This window comes from Orycteropus afer, unplaced genomic scaffold (assembly GCF_000298275.1).
Source record: "Orycteropus afer afer isolate SDZICR_OR568_19922 unplaced genomic scaffold, OryAfe1.0 scaffold00083, whole genome shotgun sequence".
Classification (NCBI taxonomy): Eukaryota; Metazoa; Chordata; class Mammalia; order Tubulidentata; family Orycteropodidae; genus Orycteropus; species Orycteropus afer.
In genome coordinates this window covers 8577873-8592920 of record NW_006921670.1, presented here as the reverse complement: position 1 = coordinate 8592920, position 15048 = coordinate 8577873, and the positions used below count along the sequence as shown (strand labels likewise).

At 53.0% G+C, this 15048-nt stretch overlaps 1 protein-coding gene across 1 annotated transcript; it reads left to right on the top strand.

The window, feature by feature from the left end:
- The first annotated feature begins 6237 nt into the window (after positions 1-6237).
- MCAT (malonyl-CoA-acyl carrier protein transacylase) lies at positions 6238-14827 on the top strand. The gene is made up of 4 exons (XM_007941794.1): positions 6238-6663; positions 9824-9911; positions 11671-11888; positions 14405-14827. Exons 1-4 carry the CDS (start codon positions 6238-6240, stop codon positions 14825-14827), a joined length of 1155 nt encoding a protein of 384 aa, XP_007939985.1.
- The last annotated feature ends 221 nt before the right edge of the window (positions 14828-15048 follow it).

The following is a 15048-nucleotide window of genomic DNA, read 5'->3' as shown; positions in this document are numbered from 1 at the left end:
TTGTGTACGGTGTGAGGTACAGATCTTGTTTAATTTTTTTGCTAACGGATATCCAGTTTTGCCAGCACCATTTGTTAAAGAGACTATCTCTTCCCCATTTAATGGATTTCAGCCCTTTGTCAAAAATCAGCTGCCCGTAGGTGGGTGGATCTATTGCCGGGTTCTCAATCCCACTCCACTGGTCTATTTGTTTGTCGTTGTACCAATACCAGGCTGTTTTGACAACTTTGGCTGTGTAGTAGGTTTTGAGTTCAGGGAGTATGAAACCTCCTACTTTGGTTTTCTTCTTTAGTAGTGCTTTGCTTATGTGAGGTCTCTTTCCTTTCCATATAAAATCAGTGATGGATTTTTCCATGTCCTTAAAGAATCTTGATGGATTGGGATTGCATTGAATGTACAGATTGCTTTGGTAGTGTTGACATTTTCACAGTGTTCCGTCTTCTTATCCATGGGCATCGGAAATTCTTCCATTTACGTAGGTCTCTTATAGATTCTTGTAGCAGTGTTTCATAGTTTTCTTTGTATAGGTCTTTTGTGTCCCTGGTAAGATTTATTCCTAAAATCTATTGATTTATTTTATTTTCTTGGTAGCTATTGTAAATAATATTGTTTTCCTTATTTTCTTTTCAGAAAAAGAAAATATTGTTGGTATGGAGGAATCCAACTGATTTTTGTATGTTGATCTTGTATCCTGCCACTTTGCTGAACCTTTCAATTAGTTCCAGTAATTTTCTGGCAGAGTCTCTTGGGTTTTCTATGTGTAGGATCATGTCGTCTGCAAATAGAGATAGCTTTACTTCTTCTTTGCCAATTTGGATGTCTTTTCTTTCTCTTTCTTTCTCTTCCTTGCCTTATTGCCCGGACTAGAACTTCCACTGCAATGTTGAATATAAGTGGTGATAGAGGGCATCCTTGCCTGGTTCCCATGTGCGAGGGGAATGCTTTGAGTCTCTCTCCGTGGAGAATAATGTTGGCTGTTGGTTTTGCAACATGCCCTTTTTTTATATTGAGGCATTCCCTTCCAGTCAATATGTCCATATCTTGAGCCACACTGCTTCCATCTGGACTGGCGTCTTGCAGGCCTGGTGCACATGTCATCCTGGGTACAGCAATGCCCCGGGGATGGCCTTGACCTCTCTCCTGGTTGGATCCTCATGTCCTGGACTGCACGTTGTCATGCTGAGCCCATTCGCCAGCCTTCATGAGAAAGCACACTTTTTTCTTTTTTTTCAATTGTGCGTTAGTATGAGTCTCACTAGGTCATGGTGTGTTACGTTTTTTGTTTTTGTGATTTGGGTGAAAGTTGACAGAGCAAATTCATTTTCCATACAGCAGTTCCTACACATTTTGTTTCGTGACATTGACTGCAATCCCCATGATGTAATAGCTCTCTTCCCACTTCCTCCCCATAGTTATCTCTTCCGTGTGTCCTTCTTTCCTCAATAGCAGTGGGTTCAGTTTGTTTTTGGGAGGAGCCCTGGTGGTGCAGTGTTTAAGCATTCAGCCGCTAACCAAAAAGGTTGGCAGTGTGAACCCACCAACCACATCACAGGAGGAAGATGTAGCAGTCTGGTTCCATGAAGATTACAGCATGGGAAACCCTATGGAGAAATTCTACTGTCCCACAGTTTCACTACTGTACGAATGGCATGGAAGTGCCATCTGACCTCCTCTAACTTTGCTATGGGGAAGGAGAATCACAAGCAACCTCCCAAAGCTGATTCCTATGAGGCAGAGGTTGGACATACGTCCTCTCTCCAACCTTTGTTCCGATTCTGACACCAGCTGTGCCACCCAGGGCACTCTCTCCTTCTCTGCTGGGGGTGAGAATTCTTCGCAGTGGCCACACAAAACTCACAGACCATACTCAAGTTATGGGGTTTATTAGAGAATAACAGACTACAACTTGGGATCAGGATTAACTTAGAAGTAATTAACTTAGAAGCAGGAACACCAGGGAGGAAGATGAGGCAAGCTACTTCTGTAGAGATGTACAGCCTTGGAAACCCAGTGGGGGTCACTATGGGTCAGAATCGACTCAGTGGCCTTGGTTTGGCACAGGAACAACTCTGAATACAGCTCCTCATCAGGACAGGCGCTTCTTACCTCTGCCCCGGCACCCTTCCGGGTATCACGACTCTTAGCTCTGTGCTTTGGCAACCCCAACGCAGAGGCCAGGCTGGGTTCCTGGTTCCTTCCTGCCATCTCATGCAACTACTGCTCTTGCAACTTACTGCTGCACCACCGTTTCTCGTCTTCACTGTTACAACTCCTCTCTCTCTGTCTCTGTCTGTCTGTCTCTCTCTCTCTCTCTGTGTCTCTTTAAGCCTAGAGGAATGACCAAACAGACTGATCCTGTAGTGGTTAGGATTCTATACACCTTATTTGCATAGCCTCACCCCCACAAGGGTGCCATGTACTTTATTTACATAATTAGCAAGCTAGCCAATCCCCTTAATGCACTGCCATCCAGTCAGATCCGACTCATAGCCACCCCTCCTTGGGTTTCTGAGGCGGTATCTCTACGGAAGTAGATTGCCCAACCTTCCTTCCGAGGAGTGGCTGGTGGGCTTAGCCCTCTGAAAAGAGGACTTGTAGGTGGCATCTTCTGACCTCTTCTAACTTCACAGGAGGAAGACAGAGTCACCATCAGCAGCCCAAGGCTTATTCCTATGAGGCCAGACATGCCACCATCCTCCAGGTTTTTTACCAAGTTTGATACCAACCGTCTCTCCCATAGCACCCACTACCCATCTGCTGGGTTTGATAATTCACTGCAGTGGCCACACACAACCCACAGACAATACTCATGATTACGGGGTTTATTAGGGAAGTAACAGGCTACAATCCAGTTGGGGAACGCGCTCAAGATACAGTTCTTCGATCAGGACAGTCTCCCCTCTGCTGTGCCCTCAGACACGCCTCTCTGGCCGTTGCCCTCTAGGCCTGGCCTCTGCCTCTGTGGGCCAGGTAAGCCTGCTGCTCTGCCTTGTGTCTCTTGGTTCCACTGAGAGCGTCTCTCTGCTGGGGCGCCTCTCAACCAAGGAGGTCCAGCACAGGGACCTCGGGCCCAAGGATGGGCTCCACTTCACCTCCAGCTCGTCTCTCTTGATGGCAGTGAGATCCCCTTTCTCCCTCTAGGAGGGCTCATTTTAAGCCTGGCAGAGTGACAAAACTAACCAATCCCAACATCAGAGTTCTTACATACCTCATTTGCATGGTCCCACCCAGTAATCCAGTGGGAGTTACAAAGACTACAGTTAGAAAAGCCATACCAAGTGTTCTGGTTACCCAGTGCCGCTCTGACAAGAATATACCACAAATGGGATGGCTGAACAAAGAGGAGTTTATTCTCTCATAGTTTGGAGGTTTTAAGTCCAAGTTCAAAGTGCCAAGCTCTAGGGGCTGGGTGAAAGTCCCTCAGCCTCGGGCTTCAGCTCTGCCTCCAGCTCTTGACCCACTGAAGCTAGAGGCTTTTCTTCACTCAGACAGCTGCTGGCTGCTGAGGCTGACAAGCCCAAGGTTGACAAATAAAAAGGCACAGTCCCGATGTTACCAAACCACACGGCAGGCTATTAATTCAAGTCCATTGTAAGTCCCCAGGTCGGCAGAGCATGGCAGGTTGCTGAACAACAACACAGCTACATGCAGGGTTCAAGTGTGGCACAAACTAGAGACAATCCCCAAGGCTTCTCCTTATACACAGGAAGCAGACCACATCCCAAAGGCAGCCACTCACCTGTTTGTGATAGATCTCACCATGGAGGTGATTGCCAGTCTCATCATGGGGAATAACTACCACCAGCTGCCCAGCCACTCAATCAGGCCCAGCCAGGTTGGCACATGACATAACCACCACACCAAGTAATTCACCCACTGCACTGCAGGTCACCCCTGGCTTTCCCAGCCATTGGCCCTTTCATGCTGGCCATTTCTCAGCTTTTGAAGACGCTGCGGAATGAAGAGGGTTGGTCTCAGCTTCCCCACTGCCGGCAGAGGTTTGGCTGCCTGGGGTCAGCCACGTCAGGCCACACTGGTCCGCCTGCTTTCCAGCTTCCTGTCTGTTGTGGTATCTTCTTTCTTGGCTTCTGTCCATGCGGATCAATGTCTTTAAAAGTTCCCTTGACTGTGGTTTTATGGACTTTTTGGAGGAAGTGTGTGCTTTGTTCACATCTTGACCCTAAAACCTCCCTGGCATCTTTCATGGTGGGGCAGGCATTGCATTGGATAGATGATTGCTTTCACCAAGCCGCCTGCACAGGAGCGCAGCTCTGTCCACCCTTTCCCTCCAAAGGCGAGGCTGCCCTGGGTCTTGGCAGTAGGGCTTGGCTCCTGTGTCTGATTTTTGTTCCTGGGACTCCCTCTAGGTTTTTCTCCTTGTAAGGTATGTGTTTTTTTAAAAAAGAATCAAAAGAACTTAAAATGCAGGTTTATTTGAGCAGTTACTCTACATGCATTTAGGGAGGCCATTCTGATTCTGAAAAAAAACAAATGGCTCCATCTAGGCTAGCTGTGTCAAAGTTTTATAAAGAGGAGGAAGAAGAGGAGATCCTAACTCGACTGACTAAACCCTGCGCCCCTTACAGAGATCAGCTGACATCAGGATTCTAGCTGGTTTCTGGCCTGGTGGGCCTTCATGTGCACACATCTTGAGGTATAGTCTTTAAAAGGTACCCATGTCTTTGGAATCAAGAGACATTACCTGAAGTTACACTGTGCATTAGATAAACTCTGAGCTCCCGCATGGCTCACAAACGTTTGTCACAGAAGGGTTTGGGAACATATAACCGCTGTGTTAAACGTGGCCTCCGTTTCCTTATTTTCAATACTCTCTAAGGCCAGAAAAAAAACAACCTGACAGTGCTGCAAAGTACTTTAGTAGTTCCTGGTGAAAAGACAAATTAATAGTTTTACTATTTTTTGGGGTTAGGCTTCTATTGTTAACTCTGGACTCTGTGTAAGAGAAATCAAAGATGTCTAGTTTTTATTCTGTTTCCCGTGTGTGTGTGTGTGTGTGTGTCTGAGAGTGTATGTGTCCTGGGCTTCTCAGAAGAGGCCGGCAGTAAAGTAAGGAGGAGCAGAGGTGAGTGTCGGTGTGGGGATCAGAGTCAGACTCTCTCTTCCTGGGCCTGCAAGCTGACCTCACGAAGCTGGGTAACCCCAATTTCCAATCCCCTTCCTTCTACTACCAGTCACTCAACTTGTGAGCCTGGGTCTCACTCACTGCCATCAAGTTGGTTTGGACTCGTAGAGACCTCCAGTGGGTTTCCAAGGCTGTAAATCTTTGCTGAAGTAGATTGCCTCATCTTTCTCTTGAGGGCCAGCTGGTGGGTTTGAACCACTGAACTTCTTAGCAGCCAAATGCTAAGCCTTCATGTACTGGTCTGTAAATTTTCAGCATACACATTATACCACTGTTACGAGGAATTAAATAACAAGAAATGAGGCCCAGACTGTCAGATTCTTCTCCGTATTAGGACACTTCACAAAGGTCACTGACCAGTGTGGAATGCACCCAGAAACAGGTAACCAAGGAGACAGGGTGGAGACATGGTGATGAGAGAGCCAATAAAAGGGAGCTGGTATCTTGCTTACCACATAGAGCTATTAACCAAAAAAAAAAAAAAAAAAAAACACACTGCCACCCAGTTGATTCCGACTCATAGAGACCTTCCTTGGGTTTCCGAGGCAATATCACTACTGAAGTAGATTGCCCAACCTTCCTTCCAAGGAGTGGCTGGTGGGTTTGAACCATCAGCCTTCTGGTTAGAGGTCAAATGCCTTGGGCACTATGCCACCAAACCAAACTCACTACCATTGAGTTGATTTCCATTCATAGCGACCCCCATTGGGTTTCCGAGGCAGTAACTCTTTAGGGAAGTAGATTGCCCAGTCTTCATACTGCAGACTGGCTGGTGGGTTTGAACCACCAACCTTCTGGTTAGCAGTCAGATGCCTTAGGCACTTCAACTGTTGGGATAATCAAGGGCGAGGAAGAACGGGGAAGACTTTCACGTGCTCGGTAAAAAGCGTAAATTATACATTGAGCCTGCCTCACTAGCCCCCTAGAGCGCCAGCAAAGTGTCTCAGCGTCCGGGCGGATCTGGCTGCGGAACCTTTCTTCCGGCCTTCGGGTGCCCCGGCCCGCCCGGCAAGAAATGTGTCAAGGACCGCGCCGGGGCGCCGCAGTCGGGCCTCGGTCGCCACGGTAACGTACGCGGGGCAGGTGCCCCCACCATGAGCGTCCGGGTTGCGCGGGCTGCGTGGGCCCGGGGCTGGGGCGCTGGCTGCCATCGCGGCGCCTCGAGCTTCCCGGTGCCCCCGCCGGGCGCCGCGGACGTGGCCGAGCTGCTGCGGGACGCGGCGGCGGCAGAAAATGGGAGGCCGCCTTGGGAGGCGGTGGCGCGGCGGACGCCGGGCCAGTGCTCCGTGCTGCTCTTCCCGGGCCAGGGCAGCCAGGTGGTGGGCATGGGCCGGGGTCTGCTCCGCTACCCGCGCGTCCGCGAGCTCTACGCCGCCGCCCAGCGCGTGCTGGGCTACGACCTGCTGGAGCTGAGCCTGCACGGGCCGCAGGAGGACCTCGACCGCACCGAGCGCTGCCAGCCCGCCGTTTTCGTGGCCTCGCTGGCTGCGGTGGAGAAACTCCATTATCAGCAGCCCGAGGTGAGGCCCGAAGGCAGCCCGGGAGGGTGAGCCATTCCCGAGCTCTCGCAGCCGAGCCAGAAAGCTGTCCCGGGCGCCTGCCTGCTGGGCCGGAGCGCCCCCTCTGTGCCAGGCACTGTTCTCGGCACCGAGGATACCGCTGTGAAGTGCACAAGGGTCGCTGCTCTAAGGGCGCTTGCTTCTTAGCGGAGAGAGACAGACAGTAAAGAACGAACGTGCGAAGGGGAAGGGTGACCACAGGGAGGAAGTGGAAAGACAGCTGCTACGTCGTGGGGATTGCAATCAATGTCAGGAAACAGAATCTGTATGACTTGTTGATTGTTGTTATGTGCCATCGAGTCGCACCCGACTCATAGCGACCCCTCCTTGGGTTTCCGAGGCAGTATCGCTACAGAAGTAGATTGCCCCATCTTCCTTCCGAGGAGTGGCGGGTGGGTTTGAACCGCCAGCCTTCTTGGTTAGCAGTCAAGTGCCTTAGACACGATGCCACCAGAGCTCCTTGTGGAATAGAAAACGAATTTGGTCTGTACACTTTCACCCAGATCACAATAAAAGGTTCAAACAAATAAGGGGGAGGGGAACGGCAAATATGCTGTGTGTTAGAGATAAGCAATCAGGAGAAGAAATACCAGGGGATGGGGAGTGGCAGGCTGGGTTGTGACTTTAAGGTTTACCTTTGAAAATGTCGCTTCCCTTGAGAGTGGTAAATTGATTGCTATTAGTACTTAATACGGAAGGAGCTCTGGTGGCACATTGCCTAAGGCATTTGACTGGTAACTAGAAGGTTGGTGGTTCAAACCCACCAGCTGCTCTGTGGAAGGCAGGTGGGGAAATCTGCTTCTGTAAAGATTTACCACCTCAGAAACCCAATGGAGGTTGCTATGAGTTGGAATCAACTCAATGGCAGTAGGTTTTTTGGTTGGTGTGTTTTTTTTTAATGCTTATGGTGTCATCTTGGCTGGGGCTGGTTGAGTGGCTGGGCAGCTGGTGGTAGTTATTCCGCATGATGAGACTGGCCATCAGCTCCATGGTGGGGTCTACCACAAGCAGCTGAGTAGCTGCCTTAGGGATGTGATCTGCTTCCCGTAGCTTTGGGAATGGTCTAGAGCTTATGGCGCGCTTGGACCCCGCATGGAGCCGAGTCTTCATTCAGCAGCCTGCCGTGCTGTCTCCCGACCTTGAGACTCCTACTGGACTTGAATCAATGGCCTGCCGTGTGGTTTGGTAATATCCGGGCTGTGCCTTCTCACTTGTCAACCTTGGGCTTGTCAGCCTCAGCAGCCAGCAGCTGTCTGAGTGAAGAGATGCTCTAGCTCCAGTGGGCTGAGAGCAAGCAGCAGAGCTGAAGCCCGAGGTGGAGGGGCTTTCACCCAGCCCCTAGAGCCTGGCACCTGGAATTCAGACTTCCAGCCTCCAAAACTGTAAGAGAATAAACTCCTGTTTGTTGAAGCCATCCCATTTGTGGTATATTCCTGTGAGAGTGGCACTGGGAACCAGAACCGTGCTTGATGCTAAAGTTTAACGTTTTAGATCCCTTAGCCCGTTTATTTCACCTGTATAACTTTGCAGGGTAAAGACCGTACTGTTAGTTTACAGACGAGGAGAGGAGATTGGGATACATAAAAGGCATTAGTTATGAGGCCCTGCTGAGTCTAGTGACAGCATTGACTGTGTACCCTGGGCCAGGCCTGTGCTCTGTGCTCAGTAAGAATCAAGGTGGTATTGTTAGGTGCCGTCCAGTCGATTCCAATCATCTCGACCCTAAGAACCACAGAATGAAACGCTGCGCGATCCTGTGCCATTCTCACGAGCGTGTCTGTGCCCACTCTTGCAGCCACTGTGTCCGTCCGTCTTGTCGAGGGTCTTCCTCTTTTTCTCTGACCCTCCACCCTACCAAGCACGATGTCCTTTTCCAGGGATCAGTCCCCCTGACAACCTAGAGGCAACCAGACCCATTGCCGTCGAGTCACTCCTAACTCATAGGGACCCTGTAGGATACAGCAGAACCACCCTCTAGGGTTCCGAGCCTGTAAATCTGTAGGGAAGCGGACTGCTGCAGCTTTCTACCACAAAGCAGCCCGTGGGTTCAAACCACCAACCTTTGGGTTAGCAGCTGAGCACCTAACCATGGCAACACCAGGGCTCCTTCCCTCCATGCCATGTCCAAAGTGTGTCAGTCACCATCCTTCTGAGGAGCGTCTGGCTGCACTTCCTCTCAGACAGACTTGCTTGTTCCGGCAGCCCGTGGGCTGTGCGTACTCTTCACCAACTCCGTGGTTCAGACCATCGGTTCTTTCTCCTTCCTCGCTGTCCAGCTCTCACATGCTTATGAGGTGATTGAAAATACCGTGGCCTGAGTAAGGAGCGCCTTAGTCCTCAAAGTGACATCTTTGCTTTTTGACACTAAAGAGGTCTTTTGCAGTAGATTTGCCCTGTGTGATACGTCATTTGGTTTCTTGGGTGGTGATTGTGGATCCAAGTAAAATGAAACCCTTGACAACATCAGTCTTTTCTCCATTTGTCCTGATGTTGCTTATTGGTCCAGTTGTGAGGACTTTGGTTTTCTTCATGTGGAGGGGTAACCCATACTGAAGGCTGTATCTGATCTTCGTCTGTAAGTGCTTCAAGTCCTCTTTGCTTTCAGTTAGCAGGGTTGTGTCATCTGCATGTTCACCTAATTCTGCCAGCAGTCCTGGGAGGGAGGCTGCTCTTCCCCCACTTCACAGATGAGATGACTGAGGTGCAGGGAGGACGGGGAACTCTCCTAAGCTGAGGTTCAAACCCAGGTTTCTGGGACCTGAACGTCATGCCCTTGAGGTCCACGCTTGACCCCGTCGGGCTCCACTTGGCCTGGGCCGCAGCTCCAGGACACAGAGAGTGTGGGCTGGGGCTCCAGGGTCCTGGATGGAAGCCATGACTCCACCACGAGGAGCCAGCGGGGCCTTGTCCTTGCCCTCTCCTCGCCTTGCCAGGAAGTCCCTCTTCAGTAAAGGGACTGGACTTGGTGGACTCCAAGGCCACTCTGTGTCCCCTTCTAGCTGGAGCACCAGGCCAGTGGGACCCGGCTCACTGAGCCCACGCACACCCTTCAGCTCTCAGGTGCAGAGCCCCTCCCCCGCCCCGAGATCCCGGCCTCACGCCCTGCACCTTGTCGCTGCAGGTCATCGAGAACTGCGTTGCTGCTGCTGGATTCAGTGTGGGCGAATTTGCAGCCCTGGTGTTTGCTGGAGCCATGGAGTTTTCCGAAGGTACCCAGGAAGGGGTTTGGTTTCAGGCGTCTGGGGTCTTGCTGGGCCCGCTGGGGACACAGGCCACTGCCACTCGGGTATTTGGAAGGATGCACATGGGTGGGGGTGACACTGGAACCCTGAGACCGGGATTCCCTTAAACCAGGGGATTTCCTTCTGTACTTTGGTCACGGGATCCTGCTCGGCTGTTTCCCCTCCACGGTATCCTTGTTCCAGTGACAGCCCTGTGCCTGGTCCGAGGGTGCTGCCTGGTAGATGCTTGTTGAATGAGGGACATGAGTATGTCCTCTTGAGCCCTGTCAGTTTACTTCAGATTCTTGCTTGTGTTAAAGCGGCATGACAGCTCTGTTAGGAAAAGGGAAGGACAGGTCTCCTTTCTGTTCTCTCCTCCTGTCAGACCGGGACATGGGTAGTTACCCATGACGTCATCTGGGAGGATTTTCATACACATTGTGCAGTTTCTGGTTTGGTGTTTTCACAGGACATCTGTGCACAGTCACCTCTTTAATGCCTGCCTGGGAGGCGGGAGGGTTTTCCCGTGTTCCCCCCACATTCCTCGTGTGTGGCCCGCTTCCTGCCATAGCTCCTTAATGCATACCCTCCTCAGTCACACCCGTATAAGGGGCTGACAAAAGACCAGTACAGACATAGGGGTGTGGCGTGAAGGAGGGTGGACCCTCTTTGCTTGTCCCTTCAGATGCTGGACGATTCCTTCATCTCGCCATGGCCTGTCAGCCCCCCTGTCCCCTCCTCAGGTCTCCAGAGAGGAGGACTGGTGGTGAGTGCCTGGTCCTGACAGGCCATTAAGACCTGGCCCTGTGCTCTTGCCTTGCACGTGAGCCACGGAGACTAACACCCCGCCCCGTGAGCCACGGAGACCAGCCCCCCGCCACAGCAGTGTCAACAGCCTCCCCCGTCAGTCCGCCTGCCTTGGTGTGGGGGGCTCTCCAGCTCTAAGTGGGCAGTGATACTGGAGCCGCGATGGTGTGAGATCTGAGTTCATGTGCTTCCCTGTGGTGTGCGCAGCTCCCACATAGCAAACGTTTCCCAACGGTGTTTCCTCTTCAACAGCTGTGCTGTTAAATGACAGATCGTTAGCAACCACTGGTCTCCACGGCAGCCCAGGCCGACTGGTTATTGTTACCCTTGTTGTACTAATTGAAAGTTTGAACTTGGGCAATGATGTGAGTAGCCCGGGCAGTGTGGCTCAACGTCCGTTCCTCTTGACCCACCCCAGCGTGCCTCGTCAGTGGCACGCCTGACACTTTGGACTGGATAATGCTCCATGGTAGGGACCGCCCTGTGCACGGTAGGACATTGTACACCATCCCTGGATCTACCTACTAGATGTCAGTGGGACAACCAAAACACGTCTCCAGATATTGTCAGCTGCCTCCTGGGGGCACAGTCACCCTCAGTTGAGGACACTGCCCGACGCCAAACCGGTTTTGAAAGCAGGAAGCTCCTGCGTTAATTGTAGAGGGAGGCCCTGGACGCCTCCCTGACTGGCTCGTTGGTGGGTGGTGGTTTTTAGCACCCTGAGTTTTGGTGGTTGTATCTCAGTATGCAGAGTGCCTTTGTGCAGCTCTTGGTGTGTGTGTGGTGCAGATACGTGGAACTGTGGCCTGGTGGGTTGGCAGTAACCCCGAGGTCAGCACCTCCAGGCAGCAGTGTGGACCGTGCCCTGTGTCTCTCGGGTCTGGGCCTCCCTCCTCCTCTCCATGCCCTGAATTTGCCAAATGCCCTTCTCTCTGGGTAGGTTTGTATGCAGTGAAGGTCCGAGCCGAGGCCATGCAGGAAGCCTCGGATGCTGTCCCCAGTGGGATGCTGTCTGTCCTCGGCAAGCCCCAGACCAAGTTCTCCTCCGCATGTTTGGAAGCCCGGGAGCATTGCAAGGCTCTGGGCATAGAGAACCCCGTGTGCGAGGTGGCCAACTACCTCTTTCCGAACTGCAGGGTGATTTCCGGACACCTAGAGGTTGGTGTGGATGGGAACGGCCTCCGTGGACCCCAGTCTGTGGAGCTCTGGTAGTTAGATGGAGTCAAGGATGGAATGGTTCCACAACTAGGGGCCACAGTGGGGTAGGGGGTACCCAGCCAAGCCATGGGCTTTGGGGAGTGGTTGGGGCTGGGCAGTGTGGTAGAGGGAGCCCTGCAGACACTGGGAGACTGTCCCCTTTCCATGCACCAATGGGCCCTGAGCAAATCTCCCAGACCCATGTATCCTCTCTAACCATGGATGTGACCACGACTCCTTGGCATTGGCTAGACCAGCGTCCATGTGAGAGCTCCCTCCAAGGAGCTGCTGGAGCCCAGGACTATGGCTTTGGTGCCTGTGATCCTCACCTGGGACTTGAGTTGGCTCAGATGTTCAATGAGTCCAAAGACCTTCTGTGGAGAGCCCTTCAAGGCCGTGGGAATACCACAGGAAGTGCCTGAGAGGAGCCGCCCACACAGATGCCAGTCATCAGGGCAGCCTGGGCTGGTGGGAACCCGGCCCTGGGGGGGAGCATGTCCCTCGGTGAAGAGCAGGTGGATGACTGGGACGGTGGATGTGACGCACCACCTTAGTCAGGACCCGCTAGATGTGGTCGCAGTGACAAACAGCCCAGAAAGTTCCGTGGCCCCTGCACACAGCGTGCGTGCTCACCGGGGCGGGCTCTGCTCACTCCCTCCGGGCCCACGCAGCAGGTCCTGCCTCTGCAGAAGCTGTCAGACTCAGAGCAGAAGGAGCCCCTGCCCACACGTCATTGCACAGCCTGGGCCGACGGGAGTCCTCATGGAGGGAGAGGTGCCACGGAAGAGCAAGCATCACCCGAATGAAATACTCATCGGGCACAGCAGCCACCCTGTCTTTTCGTTCTTTTCCTAGTGGACATGACCGTTGTGGTAGATAGTAACTGCCAGCCCTCGTGTGGCACTTACATGTGAAGGAATACGGTTGCCAGGTGTTCTGGTCCCTAATGCTGCTCTGACAAGAATATATACCACAGATGGGATGGCCTTAACAAGCAGGAGTTGATTCTTACAGTTTGGAGGCTTTAAGTCCAAGTTCTAAGTGCCAGGCTCTAGGGGCTGGGTGAAAGCCCCTCCACCTTGGGGTCCAGCTCTGCCTCCTGCTCCTGGCCCTCTGGAGCTAGAGACGTTTCTTCACTCAGACAGCTGCTGGCTGCTGAGGCTAAGAAGCCCCAAGGTTGACAAGTAAAAAGGCACAGTCCTGATGTTACCAATCCACACAGCAGGCCATTAACTTAAGTCCATTGTATGTCCCAAGGTCAGCAGAGCATGGCAGGCTGCTGAGCAACGACATGGCTACATGCAGGGTCCAAGCGTGCCACAGGCTAGAGACCATTCCCAAGGCTTCTCCTTATATACAGGAAGCAGACCACATACCCAAAGGCAGCTACTCAGCTGCTCCCAGTAGATTCCACCATGGAGTTGATGACCAGTCTCATCATGGAGAATACTACATCCAGCTGCCCAGCCAATCAACCAGGCCCAGTCAAGTTGACGCACAAACATAACCACCACACCAGGTCACAAATGGGGTCCTCTGTACTTTACACAAAGGCACAAGATGAGTTGCCTGAAGTCACACAACCGAGGAGATCACAGTGTGACGTGCGTCTTCTGGGGCTCAGCTCGTTGGGGGCCAGCTGGTGTCAGGCTGGAAGGACTCGGCTTGCAGAGCTAGTGGTGTCTGTGCACCAGAAGGCCTTCAGCAGACCGTGACAGAGCCACCCACATGGCAGGTGATGGGCTGTGTCCTCAGTCACAGGCTCCCTTTACAAGAATAGCTTCTATTTCCAAAATCTTTGAAAATTACATCCTCTGTTGTTCAACCAGTTCCGAGTGTTTTGTCCTGTCAGCTGGCACGTGACCCTTTGGGCCAGGTGGCCTTCAGGGGACAGCTTCGGGCTTGTGGAGAGGGCTCTTTTCTGTGGAGAAACTCCAGGTGAGGGGGACCATGTCCCGAGGGTTCTGACGGGGAAGGCCCTGCCTTGGAAAGCAGGGCTTGGATTTTCCATCTTAATTTTTACCCTGAACATTGTGGAGTCCCGAGAAGACAGGATTCTCATCAGAGACCAACACCATAGCCTTTTTGTTTATCCGTCATTCACGTCTCCAGCCTGGCTCGCCCCAGAGTCCCTGTGAGGTGGCTGGCATCACACCCGTCCTGCAGATGAGAAAGTCTGAGGACTTAAGTGGCTCGCTGTGTTCAGCAGCTGGTGGCGACAGGCGGCTCTCGGCCCTCTTCTCTGTGGGGTCCCTCCAGGACTCTGGCACACTGTTGACGCTTACAGCTGAATCTCACTGGGAACTGTGAGTGCAGTTCGCCCCTGGCTCTGCAGGCCTGGAGCCCGTGGACAAGTGCGCTATGCCCAATACTTGCGGGACCAGAGGGGGTGCCGCCAGGGTGGGGTTTGCCTCCGAGCGTGTTTCTCCCCAAGCTCGGCTTGCCCTCCACTTCGGCCTCCTCCCTTTTTGTTCCAGGCGCTGCAGTTTCTGCAGAAGAACTCCTCGCGCTATGACTTCAGACGCACGAAGATGCTGCCGGTCAGTGGTGGCTTCCACACCCGCCTGATGGAGCCCGCCACTGAGCCGCTGGCCCGGGTGCTGAAGGCTATCACCATGAAGGCGCCCCTGGTGTCGGTGCATTCAAACGTCCTGGGCAATAAATACACGCATCCCAGGCACATCCCGAGGCTGCTGGTGAAGCAGCTGGTCTCCCCGGTGAAGTGGGAGCAGACGCTGCACGCCATCTACGAGAGGAGGAGGGGCACCGAGTTCCCCCAAACCTTCGAGGTAGGCCCAGGGAGGCAGCTGGGAGCCATCCTAAAGAGCTGTAACCTGCAGGCCTGGAAGGCCTACAGCCACGTGGAGGTGCAGGAGGCCCACGAGGCGCAGGACGCATAGGGGCCCTTGGCTCGGGGGGTGGGAGGGCCACGGGGACCAGCAGCCTGGCCGCCTACCTGGGCTGTCTGCAGCAGAGAGGCCGGGTGTGCCCGCGCTGCCTTCTAAACAAGGGCGCCGATGGCTGGCGGAGTACGTGCCACCGCACACAGTGGCACAGGAGGTGGCGAGTGTCCTTCTCACAGACCAGTCCTCGAGGGACAGGAGACGTGGCAGTGAAGGTT

Bases quoted from the DNA above. Each gene is read 5' to 3' on its own strand.
- MCAT (XM_007941794.1), top strand. From the start codon at position 6,238: ATGAGCGTCCGGGTTGCGCGGGCTGCGTGGGCCCGGGGCTGGGGCGCT. The intron at 6,664-9,823 runs GTGAGGCCCGAA...TTGTCGCTGCAG, and splicing joins TCCATTATCAGCAGCCCGAG to GTCATCGAGAACTGCGTTGC. The intron at 9,912-11,670 runs GTACCCAGGAAG...CTCTCTGGGTAG, and splicing joins AGCCATGGAGTTTTCCGAAG to GTTTGTATGCAGTGAAGGTC.